General features: G+C 46.2%; 3 protein-coding genes across 3 annotated transcripts; 2 read left to right on the top strand and 1 right to left on the bottom strand.

Annotated features, from left to right (window-relative positions):
* The first annotated feature begins 407 nt into the window (after positions 1 to 407).
* On the top strand, positions 408 to 8,443 carry Gp210 (nucleoporin 210). Its single transcript, XM_077399508.1, has 9 exons — positions 408 to 656; positions 1,109 to 2,332; positions 2,413 to 5,755; positions 5,841 to 6,096; positions 6,177 to 6,421; positions 6,705 to 6,851; positions 6,944 to 7,070; positions 7,152 to 7,208; positions 7,339 to 8,443. The coding sequence occupies exons 1-9, from the start codon at positions 454 to 456 to the stop codon at positions 7,521 to 7,523; spliced, it is 5,787 nt and encodes a 1,928-aa protein (XP_077255634.1). The 5' UTR covers positions 408 to 453; the 3' UTR covers positions 7,524 to 8,443.
* Positions 8,444 to 8,445: 2 nt separating this feature from the next.
* Ssrbeta (signal sequence receptor beta) lies at positions 8,446 to 10,339 on the bottom strand. The gene is made up of 4 exons (XM_077401979.1): positions 10,103 to 10,339; positions 9,531 to 9,675; positions 9,115 to 9,429; positions 8,446 to 8,688 (listed from the first exon to the last, which is right to left on the bottom strand). The coding sequence occupies exons 2-4, from the start codon at positions 9,672 to 9,674 to the stop codon at positions 8,572 to 8,574; spliced, it is 576 nt and encodes a 191-aa protein (XP_077258105.1). The 5' UTR covers position 9,675; positions 10,103 to 10,339; the 3' UTR covers positions 8,446 to 8,571.
* Positions 10,340 to 10,850: 511 nt separating this feature from the next.
* LOC143895154 (BLOC-1-related complex subunit 8 homolog) lies at positions 10,851 to 12,608 on the top strand. The gene is made up of 2 exons (XM_077402047.1): positions 10,851 to 11,209; positions 11,455 to 12,608. Exons 1-2 carry the CDS (start codon positions 11,155 to 11,157, stop codon positions 11,922 to 11,924), a joined length of 525 nt encoding a protein of 174 aa, XP_077258173.1. The 5' UTR covers positions 10,851 to 11,154; the 3' UTR covers positions 11,925 to 12,608.
* Positions 12,609 to 12,809: the final 201 nt, after the last annotated feature.

Below are 12,809 nucleotides of genomic sequence, written 5' to 3'. Positions count from 1 at the left end.
GGACACAGTCTCCGATTCGTGTGATCCTTCGATTTAAAACTCACTCTGCATCTCTTTCTAACTATTCCCCTAGAAAGAGATGAAGAGTGAGTTTAATTTTACGTTGCCCGGGCTTTCCTTCGTGAATTTCTGTCCAGTAGAGCTGTATTTGAATTTTATATGTTTTATATCAATAATTCCGATAAATTATCGAACTAAACACGCGAATTTCATTAGTTTTATCTATTTTTTTTCACAAAATCTATTTCAAGAGAATCGATTTCTCGAGAAGAAAAGATCGATTCAGAATCGTACTCTCGGTACTCTCGAACATCCCTGGGCGCGACACGCGCGTGCGCGTAGTATCGACGCGCCACGCGCACGCGCCTGCGGACAGTGCGGACGCGGTTTTTCACCGTTTGAAACAGTTCGCGGCGGGGGCGGGGGGGATCAGGAGGATTGAAAATCGCGCGAATGCCGCGAATACCACGCACACGTGCGAGTTGCGACATGTTCGGGTCGACGACGACACTTCGAAGAGCCGTGCTGCTCGTCGTCCTCGTCGCGACGGCCTCCGCGACGCACCGACTGAACGTGCCCCGCATCCTGTTGCCCGTGTTCAACAACTTCGCGGTGAATTTCACGCTGGAGGTGACGGACGGCAGTTGCTACAAATGGTGACTATATATATATATATATACCTCTTTTTCTGTTCCGTTTTTCGCACGGCGTGGTCGCGCGAGTTGGCGCGAGTCACGCCGCATCGCTGATCACGCGGAATCGCTCTCGTCTCCCCGTGAAGCGTGAATTTTCCGTCGCGCGGCACGTTGCCGGTCGCACCATAACCTCATCGCGGTCATCCGCGGCCCGCGTCCTTTCCTTTGCGGCACTTGCGGCAACGATGACGTAGTAATTACCCGCGAATTGAAGATTGTGCAGCGCGATCTTTTGTTTTAAGACAGAACGGGCGGATATATTTGCGGAATTGAGTGTTCAGGTACTCTTAAATTACAGCTTTAATTATGTCTACGTACAGTAAATTTCGCGTTGTAGGGAAATTTTTTTGAAATATTTGATTTTTCTGTGTTTTTTTTTCTTGTTTTTTTCCTATGATCTCCGTTCTCCACAGGTCGACCTCACGGTTAGACATCATCCAGCTGATCCCCATAAATGAGAACTTCGACAGGACATGTTCGCCAGCGATATTGATTCAAACCATAACGAGAGAACTGACGAGAAATACCGTGATCGTTTTGGCGGAAGATATCAATACCGGCCACTTTCTGCGATGCGACGTTATAGTGGACGCAATTTTCTCACTGAATCTCATTACCACCACGAGAGAATTGTATATCGAGGATATACCTGAAGCGTTCGAGGTACGGGCGTACGATGAACACGGAAACGAGTTTACGACTCTGGCGGGCATTGAATTCGCGTGGACTATCGGCGACGCCGACAAACACGTGTCGTCCGACGGCAAATTCGCGAGTAACGTGTTACGTTTCATGACCTACGAGGAGTCGCAGTACGAAAGACCCGTTAGTATAGCCACGTTGGACAGCGTCGGCAAAAGGGGTCACGTTATTCTCATACAAGGTGTCAGGACCGGCACGGCTAAGGTATCCGTTAGACTGCCACATTCGGAGTACAAGTATGTCCCATCTATAGAGCTGGAGCTGGTCGTCATCGCCAATTTGATCATCATTCCACCAGAGATAACGATAATGGCACAGGACAGCTTTAGATACAAGATAATGCACACTCGTCAGGGTCGCCTGGAGGAGATCAGCCTGCCTTTGAGTCAGTATTACTTGGAGGCCGAGAATCCCGACATCCTGGAGATCGATAACGACCACGATTTCGCGTACGGGCGTACATTGGGACGTACGAAGGTGTTTCTACACGACAAGAATGTCCGCGAGGAGTATCCGGTTGTTCTACCTTCCGCCATAGTTAACGTACACGAAGTCGCGTACATCTCCCTTTCCGTTTTGCCGAACAGAAACTGGGGATTGGTGTTGGGTCACGCTCACGAGATCGTCGTTGAACTCTACGACAGCAAAGATCACAAATTCCACATTGGAGAAGGCGTGGAAGTGTCCACGAAGATGGACGAGCAATATCTGGAGCCCAAGTCGATTACGCAAAACGGCACTTATGCCGTCGTGATACCGATGACTTGTGGGACAACGATCGTGGAGGCAACGCTACGCGGTATAATCGATGAACGTGGCAAAAGGATTACCTTCGAGCCTCGGCTCTCCACTAGGGTCGAACTCACGACACACACCCCGGTGAAGGTTCAACCACGCGTCTTGGCTGTTCCATGGGACGTCGCGAACAAATCCAGGTGAGCATAGAGGAATTGTTGATACGTCGAAAGAATTAATGTAGATTTCTCTTTTATCGCTCTCTATCACTGTATTCCAGATTCGACATAATGTTGAAGGCGAGCGGAGGAGATGGGTCGTACGTTTGGTCCAGCAGACAACCGTCGATACTGGCCGTCTCGCAGAACGGCGGTATCAGAATTCTGTCGGCAGGTACGGCGGAGGTAGTCGTCGCAATGGCGAGAAATCAATATAACAGAGACACGGCGAAGATACACGTATTGTCGCCTGTAAAGCTGAAAATTGTCGACTATAACATGGAGGCGGCCATAGGAGAACCCATTCATTTGCACGTCGCGTTATTTGGGATACTGCTCAACGGATCCGACGCCAAAGAAATACCTTTCAGCGATTGCAAGGATCTCGATTTCGAGGTGCATATCCCGGACGTGAACTTCGTGCGGAGTTACGATAAGAACGTTCAACCGATCGGCGTTGCGTGCGCCGTAATAACCGTGACAAATTATCGCTACGTCGGGACGTCCGACGTAACCGTTGCCTACAACGCGAACAACAACGACGTGATCGATCATTATTTGACGGATAACGTCACCGTGTCGGCATACGAACCACTCACGGCGATACACCCCGGGAGCAAGGAAACGTTACTTGCTGTGGGATCCTCGAGGTACGTGGTGTTCAGGGGCGGACCGCTGCCATGGACGAACAAGTCCCAAGATTACTCACGGGAGATACAACTGTCGAACGAGGAGATCGCCGAGGTGGCTGAATACGAGGACACGTTGAGCGGACCCTTCGACAGAACCGTTTTCAAGGTGATCTGCAAGGCGTTGGGTAAAACCGCGCTGACGTACACGGTGTCGAACGTCCCCCTGTTTTCGAACTGTCGGCACACCCACGCGTCGGAAACGATCGAGATCGTCTGCGGCAAGCCCAGGTACGTTTACCTGCAGCCGGAATTCAAAGGGGCACGCGACAAAAATTGTCCGATCGGTCAGAACACGGATAAGATAATCGCGCACAGCGATAAGCGTCTGAAGATCGCTGTAATCGTCAAGGACGAGGACGGTAGGCGGTTCGACAATATCACGAGCTTGAACGTCGAGTGGAATCTGAAGCCGTCTGGCAGCGGCACCGTAGAAATCCAGTCCAGCACGATGGAGGAGACTTGGACGGACATGGACGTGATTCTGCCGAAGAGTCACTATCAAAATATCATCTTCAAGAAGCATCACGGCGTTCTCGCGATATTCGCGACTGTGACCGGCTACCAGAAGCTTGTTCTAAATAGACTGAAACTCACGCCGGAGTGGCCACCATTTCCCGTCGAGAATGAAAGAGGTGGAGTGGAGACGCCGCTGATAGAAGCCTCCATAGAGGCAACTCTGGTGAACGACACCGTCATCAGCCCCAGTAAATTGATAATTCTGAACGATTCGAGCATGAAGTCGTACTTGCAGGTCAGCCAAGGCTCCGGTTACTACGAGTTCGTTCTCAGTTCGAAAGATATAGCGGATATTCGATACATGGACACGACGAGGACGATCAGCGTGACGCCGAAGAAGCCGGGTGAGCTTCATATAGCACTGATAGATCTCTGCCTACCCTCGAAGTTGGCGGAGGTGCACGTGGAGGTTCAACAACTCGCGGCGATCGAGGTGGACACCGTAGATAAGATTGAAAAGGGGAAATGCGTGACAGCCGCGTTGAGACTCTACGACACGAACGATCATGTTGTGAAACTGCCGTCTCTTGGCGCGCTAGAATTCCACGCTGAGATCGACAACGAGCATATCGAGATCAAACAGTTGCCCGCAACCGAACAAGACGTCGCGCCCTACGAGCGAATCCTGTACAAAATTCACGGCTTGTCTGAGGGCGAAAGTCAGCTGACGTTTGTGAAGACGGGTGACCGTGAGATACGCAGCGAGCCGGTCACCGTGCAGGTGTTCGTCCCGCTGCGGGTGCAGCCGAGGAATCTGACGATACTGATCGGCACCATTTATCAGATGCAGACCGTCGGCGGTCCGCCTAACGCCGAGATCGAATTCACGACGGAGAGCGGCGATATCCTGCGCGTCGATCGCAACGGGATTCTCGAGGGGAAGTCGGCGGGCTGGACCGGGATTCATGTGCGCGCCGTTGGTCTCGACGCCAAAGGCAACAAGGTGGTCTACTCGGAGGATCGCGCCGATATATACGTGCTGCATCTCGAGGGAGTGAAGATCTCGACCCCGGTGAACAGGGTGAGAGCAGGCGCGACGTTTCCCCTCTGGGCATTCGGTATACCCGATTATCTGACGCCCCTCATCATCGGCTCCATGCAGTTGCAGCTGAGTTTCGCGTGGTCGTCGAGCGATCCCGGTCTGTTGACTTTACACAACATGTACGAGGACACCGGCATCAACGTCAGATATCAGAATCAGGTGTCGCTGAGGGCCAGAGCTGTGAGCCCAGGTGTGGCGACGATCTACTTGAACGCCACCGTGCCCTGCAACATGCTGTCCAGTTACAGCAAGAACGACATCATATATACCACGTTCGTGAAGATCGAGATATTCGAGGAGCTGCGCCTTACCGAGCCGCCATCGTCGGGAAACTCGATATCGACGCTACTGATGTCACCGAATTCCGTTCTACGGCTGCAAACCAATCGCGACCGGCACGGCACGACGACCTACAGGATCTTATCGGGCACGCACGGCGACGAATTCGAGGACCCGCGCGCCTTGACGCCCGCCGCGAAGGCCGTGACCGTGGAGAAGAACGGAATCGTGCGATCCGGTGAGAATTACGGTCAGACGATTATCTCCGTTACGAATACGGAAGCGTACAACTTGAGGCAATCGTTGACGGTGGTCGTCGAGGTCAAGCCTGTTCATTACATGATGCTCTCCTTGAAATCCAAACTGCGCATACGGAACGGCGAGGAGCTGAACATGTTACCGAAGGGAATGGAGCTGGATTACATCGTTGAATATTACGACAATGTAGGAAACAAGTTCCACGCTGCCGAGACGAACGTTAAGGCCATGCTGAATCGCGCCGATCTGGCGTCGTTCACCGCGGGCGCGGGTAACGTCATTACTGCCAGGTTCATGGAAAACGGCGAGCTGGTCATCAAGACCTTCAACGAGAAACATCCCAATGGAATGTTCGATTACGTTCACATGATGATCGGCGATATCATATTTCCCACGAAGACCACCCTGACGATTGGCGATATAATATGCTTCTCCATGCCGCTTCTCTCGTCCGACGGTGATCCGGGATACTGGCAGTCCTCCGCGCCCGAGATATTGTCGGTGGATCCCCTCACGGGTATAGGTCGCGCCCGAAACGTCGGCCACGCCGTTATAAAACACAGCCTCGCGACACACGTGCAGAGTGAGATAGAAGTCAACGTTTTACCAGTCGCACGGGTAATTAATCACTTAACAAAGAAATATAACATATCATAATTCGGCGCGGTATACGTCGTAATAAAGTGATTTTTTTTTCGCACAGGTATCCATCGTTCCATTGAGAGGAAGAAACATCACCGGCACGGAAATCTTCAGCGTTCCGCTCGTGCTGAAGAGTAAGGACGAGGAGATCAAGGAGAATAACGTGTTGGCTAGAGGTTTAGGCGGTTGTCGGACGTTATCGTCATTTGCATTGAACACGTTTCCCTACGCGTGTAACATCCAGTTCGTCTCGTCGAGTTCGTCGATCGGCGTGAAGGACTTGTTCGTCGTGAAGCCGCGATTCGATATCGTGACAGGTTGGTGCAGTCTTATTATCGCGCACGATGAAAGATGAAGATACGTTTGTTGCAACGATTTTTTCTTTTGTTTATCACAGGCTTTTATTATTGCGACATCATACCAATGAGTTCTCCGACTATAGCCGCCAGTGTGTTGGAAAGCCGTATTCAAATTAGCGTCCAGAGCCGTGACATCGAGTCAGCAGCTCTGGAACTCGCTTATTTGCCACCTGTGTACGTCGACGCCAAGGAGATCACGTTTGTCACCACTCAAAGTGTTGGTGGTGTGCTGTCGACATCGTTTGAGGTGTATGGATTGTCGTCGGTGTTACAGTATCTCAATGTGAGTCGTTGTTTAATTAAGTTTAAGTCGTTTGTTTAAGAATCTAAAAAAAATAATAATTTTTTTTCTTTAAAATCTAAAAATTTTAGACTTACGCATAAGAAATAACGCAATTAAAATTATTTATTAGGTCTTTTAACTTTATTGAATTATTTATTTTTTATTAGAATTGTGTGATGCTAATAGTTAAAAATTTATGATATTTGCTAAACGTTAATTTTCTTTTTGTATATCTTTTTTTAAATTTTATGAAATATAATACTATTTACATTTCTTCTATCAGATCGCTGTACCGGATGGTGTGGCCGTCACTTGGCAATACATCTCCAAATCTACAATACAGTACAGATTGCGTCTAATGCATAATCAGGACGAAATTCAGGGACAAAAAATGTTCATTTCTAACGATTTGACCAAGCAAAACATATCTGTAAGTAAACTGTATGGGGGGTTTTAAACGCATTTACTTGCCGGACGTTATAGCGATAGTCATTTTATGATATATCACGCGTTTCTTTCCAGCTTCACATACGCGTGGCAAGATACAGTCAATTCATCCCTATGTCCGGAGTACAATGGGTGAATTACATGTATTTCCACAGATACACGCTGGGAACATTCGCCGTTATTGTGATCACCATCTTTTATGGTAAGACGAGAGTCAAATTTTCTTTATAAAATAAGCTTACGTTATTTTCAGTATTACTAACGAAAGTTGTGGATTTTTCAGTCTGGAAACACAAAGTGGCAGCTGTCGATTTAACAGTCAGAAATAGAGGTATTTTTGGTACGTACCATTACTTTTTTTTTTTCGTTTCGATATTTTATTCATTAATGTTAATTTTACTATGTTTGTCGTACGACGTTTTTCTCAATATATATAGCATTTGTGATATTAATGATGGTTTTTTTTATAGCTGACAAATCTCCGCCGATGATAAGGAAAACGATCTGTACTCCGTGTACAACTACTCCGACTACTCCCACGACTCCCAGCCCCCGAACTCCGCCGTTAAGGCCGTTCTCGGCGTTCGAATCGTCTGTTTACGGTGACCCGCGTAGTTTCGGCACACCGTATATCAGGAGGAGAGATATATGTTAGAAAAAGATACGTTAGGAGAGTTAAAATCGAATACAGAGCAACTCCGAATTGTTGACAAAAATTCGTTAGAAAATAACGTTCGTTTCGCTATCAACAATAAGAAACATTTATTTAAATTTAAGATGCTCGGTTTCATGAGAAAAATTTAGTTTTGTCGACGTTAAAGCGACTAATGCGGACAACGACTGATGCTTCATTAAAAGTGATTCATTGTAAATTAGTATAATGATCATTGCAGAATTGTGCCTTAAAGGGGTCAAAATTATCATCCGTTTTTTTTTTATGTATGGAAACAGATCCATTTCTTGGAAAAAAAGCTCAGTTTTTGTGAAATGTTTGTTTTTCGCTTGACGTGACACACATATACGACATTATTGTACATATTTATATGACTTTGTGACAATTGTGTGTGCGTGTGCGTGTAAAGAATGATTATAACAGTCCGTTAACATTGCCACGATGCACGATTCTTCGTGTATCATCTTCATTTTACTAACGATATAGTTCCTAGTCATAAAACTACATATTTTTGTTTATATAAATAAAACGGCAGCCAACTTATTGTTCGATATACACGATATATTATCGTATATTATCACAGAAAGAAAACCTTATTTTTTTATATTTTGTGAAGCTGTGATATATACACGTTTGTAGGACATACGTATAGCGTAGCAATTTTTCAAGTTGTATTCTAAGTTAAGTATAGGAGTGCTTATAGAATATCTAGAGTTACTCGCTTATCAAATAAAGATCCGGTATAAAGTCCGAACATGATATAATGATTTTTGAGAAGATATTTCACCGTAAAACAAAAAGTCCCAATATAATTGGGTATAAACAAACCATTTCCATTCTTTGGACGATGGAAATTCAGATAGCAAGAAGTTGAATTCTTAAATAAATAAAGTGCAACATGATGTTCATAAATAGTGTCACGTTTATTACAAAAGTAGATGTAAGCAGTAGAACAGTCGTGTTTCTTACAATGATATAGGAAAATTTATAAAGTGACCTAGAAATTCCTGGAAACGACTCTAACATACCATCAGTGTTTTTTTGTGTTCTTCAACAATTTCTCGTATTTACTTTTACTCGAGTACCACAAGGCGAATGGAATGAGCAGGGAAGGTAGAGTCATCACGGCGAACGCGGCCCAATCGACCTATGAAACGTAAAACAGGATTATAAGACGATAAAATTTAACTCTATAGTATATACACATGGATTTATCTAATTTTAAACTGAGATTTTAGGCAATAATTGTTGTAATTTTGTTATAAAGGAAACGATATAAAATAATTATAATCTTACTCGGAAAGGAAAAAATAAGATTAAAAATATCGTGTTATAAATTAAGAAAATAAAAACAAGTAGTACAGTTATAACACGTACGTACTGTAATATACAAGACTGTACTGTAAAATACTATGCAGTCAGCATAGTATTTAGTTTCACATTATAATCCACATAAGCGATTTCTTTCCAAAGTTTGTATAATTATAAGGCTACCTGTCTCGGCGATGTCTCGTAACTCTTTTACAATATCTTAATATACGATCGTTACGCAAGTACATATGTTCACGCTTACCACGTGAGACGAAAACTGTTTGTCGTAGTCCCTGTATGCCACGATGAGCCCCTCGCCAGGCTCGCTGCTCACAGCCACCTGTAGCCGGGGAGCATCTTCCTTGCGGCGATAGAGAACCTCGGCCGAAGTGAAGTTGAAATATCCAAACTTGCGCGGCCTCACAACCACGGTGTGGCTCACGTTGGCGTACGGTGGCACGCGATCGATCCTAGCGTTTAACTCGCCGCTCACGTGAGTGAAGTGATCCGGATGAAACGAATTGTCCGTGATCTCGACCTCCAATGCTGCCACGTTGCCGGTGTTGTAAATAGTGTACTGCAAATTTTGTTTTCGTTGCATTAGTAATATTTTTTAATAAATGCAGACTGCGCCAAGTAAAAAATAATATTTCGTAGAAAATATTTCTTTCTCGTTACCTTAATAACTATGTCCATATTTTCTACCAGGTATTTGTTGAGTATCCGTTTGGACACTAATAATCTAGCGGCCTCTTCCTCCTCCTCTGCGTACACAGCTACGCACAGCGCGGCGAACGCCGCGAGCAAGACGTGCCACTTCATACTGCAAGATAAAAGACTTCATCAGTTACTTCGTCATCAATTTTCGCTGCGAAACACCGTTTACGCGTATGAATTCACCGACGTCAGTCGCGTAGTTCGCACATCGCAATACTTTACGTCAACCTTATTGTAAATTTATTTACGCGTCTCGACGATTCTGCCGTTAAGCGCAATTCCGACAGATACGTGTAAAAGTAACGCGAAGTGAATTGTACGAAATTTCCAGAACGCATTTAAGAAATTACGAAACACGAAACACGATCGTCTCGCGGGCTGGAACAGCTGTTGACGTCTCGTTTTCCGGAGCGGAAGTTCGAGAACCCGTGCGATCGTGCCAGCAAGCACAAATCGCGGTCAGTCAGTTCCGCGGGGAAAAATCGTCGGGTCTCGTTGAAATGAAGAAAAAAAAACGTGAAAGTAAAACTCACATTTTTCTCCGTGCGGACGTTCGACGGCCGGTGATTACTGTCGTTCCGATGTCTCCAAACGCGCGAAACGTCTCTCGCGTCAGGTGCTCTCAGTGCCGGACGCGGACGCACCATACGACATACGACGGCGTGCGAGAGCCACCGGGACCGGGAGACACTCGCGACTCGCGAGCTCGCGAGAGAGCAGCAGTGCCAACTGCCAACGGCGCCTCGTCCGCTGCCACGTTTCCGACACGGGATGATAGGTCCGCGTACACATCGTTATTTCCGGTACGCGCTGCAAGCGCGCGAAGATGGCGGCGTGGCGGTGGGGGGCGCGTCGTTGGTCGTTGGCTATTTTATTTATAAATTTTTTCACAAAACGTGTATTCAACAACGCTGGAATATTTTATTATCACACATACGGCAAGTTGCCAGCGTCGAATGCCGAAAAATTGAACAAAAAAAATATATGCTATCTAGCTTTATAACTTTAATAAATCCGGATTGCAAGGAGTTTTCAGCATCGACTGCGAGAGATAAAACGGAATTTTATTGTCGCAACAAAAAAGAATGCCGATAATTTGTTGCGTCCCCTGCTTCTCGATTCACAAACGATATAATAATTTGTAAAATTTATCGCTGCGTAAGTGTAAAAGGTGCAAGTGCGGAAGTATAAAGTGCCGAATGAAGTCGCTACCGGCTACACGTTGACGATCAGCTGATTGTGACAGTCGCTCAATTCCGTCTCACTTCGATTTTAAGTTCGAATTTAGAAGAACCTTGGCAAGAGGGAAAGATAAAAATAAAAAAAAAAATAAAAAAAAAAAAACGCGGAGCAGGCGCACCCCGAAAGGAACGGATGTTTATTTTTAGAGGCGTACCACCGCGACCTGTGACGCGACGACCCTGATATGTTTCGAGCGACGCGGGTCAAGCAGGGTCAAGGCGCGGTATTGTCAGAGAGCTACTATCACTACTATTTACATCTCTCGCGACGTCGAACTGACGCTCCGCGTGATATTTATAACCGCGGACTTTTGATCGCCCGATGCGATAAATCTGGATAAGCGATGGCCGCCAAAGTGTATCAACCCGATCAGGAGCTGGAAACGAAAGTTAAGAAAGGTTAGCCGTTTGTCTTGGCAACACACTTTCCTAATTCCTTTCCGCCTCTTCCCCCTTTTTCCGCTAAAATTCGCTTTTGACGTCACGAGTCGAGTAAACTCGATAAATCCGCTCTTTTCACGTCGCGATCCACTTTTTAACGAATATAAATAGAGATCGCGATGCGCGTGACGAGGGTTAACGTTGATGCGTGACGAAAAAAATATGAATATTGATCCACGCGACGACAAATCTCGTTGTTGCAGCGACGGAGCGGATATCGGAGAACATGCACATCGTCGCGAACGAGCCGTCGCTCGCGTTTTACAGGCTGCAGGAACACGTGAGGAAGGCGCTGCCGCCGATGGTGGAGAAGCGCGTGGAGGTGCTGGCGCTGCAGCAACAGCTGCTGGGCAGGTGCTACGACGTGGAGTACGCGGTCAGCGCGATCCGTACCATGCACGGCGCCGGGAAGAGCTTCGAGAATACCCTGGAGTTCGTCAAGAACGCGATATTTTTCAAGCAGCAGCTCAAGTACGAGGAGCAGAGGCGGCACAAGAAGGACGGCAGCCGGGACTCGGTCTACAAGAGGCTGTCGGCGCACATCCCGACGCTGGACCACCTGCCGGACGAGATATCCGACGTGGTGCGGGAGACGGCGAACCGCGTCGAGTCGATGATGAATCACGCCCGACACTCGGGCGAGACGCAACGATCGGCCACCACGCACAATTAGAAGGGACCGGGGCGGAGGGACGCTCGGTTTTTCCGCGATAACAGCTCGCTCATCCGCGAGTTTTGCACGCGTAGATTGCGACGCCGCGTATATAATATTATCGATATAATAAACATGACATAAACATTTCTACTTTTGTTCCGTCGCGCGTTACAGGTATCGTTATTTATTATTCTAAGGCAGCGCGCGCCTCTAGTGTTACGGCTAAAATTATGTTTTTATCAACTCATGCGATAAATATACATTTCAATAGTGGCTCGAGTTCGTATTGCGTTTCAAATGACATTACCGACAACTGTGACGACTCCTTTTAATTGCAAAACGTTTTTGTCATTTTGACGTCGGTTAGAACATTTCGAATATCAAGTTCAAATATTCATTCGAATCAGATACCATCAAACGCGCATCGATAATGTCATCTCACTTTTAGATTGGGCAAAAGGCACGCGATTTTTTCAGAGACCAAATCTCGCGAATGATATTGCAAACATTCATGCGGAGTCGAACGATACTTTTATTCTCGACTGGTAGCGCATCTGCGAATGTATAACCAGAATCGCATGGTTATTAACGTACACTGTTTTCTCGACGAGTTTTGTATGTCTTACCGGTGTATGTACGCCACGATCGAATTTTCCAGAGTTGTACCGTAAATTTCAGAAATATATCTACGTGGATTGTTTACGTATTGCTTATGTTATGTTTAAACGAATCTTTTTTTCACGCAGACAATATAAGTAACGTAAATTATAAATTGAACGATCGATCGATTGATTTAATTTCCTTGAACTTGTATTTTTGCAAACTGCAGTCTCGCAAAGATATAAAATAGTTTTAGACTTGTTAGTTATATTAGATGCATTTCAATTAAAAATGTTTTTATTT

The sequence above is a fragment of the Temnothorax americanus genome, unplaced genomic scaffold, assembly GCF_048541705.1.
Source record: "Temnothorax americanus isolate GAGA-0224 unplaced genomic scaffold, ASM4854170v1 Scaffold1, whole genome shotgun sequence".
Lineage (NCBI taxonomy): Eukaryota > Metazoa > Arthropoda > Insecta > Hymenoptera > Formicidae > Temnothorax > Temnothorax americanus.
Note: the sequence above shows the minus strand (reverse complement) of the source record. Positions and strands in the feature narration are given on the sequence as shown.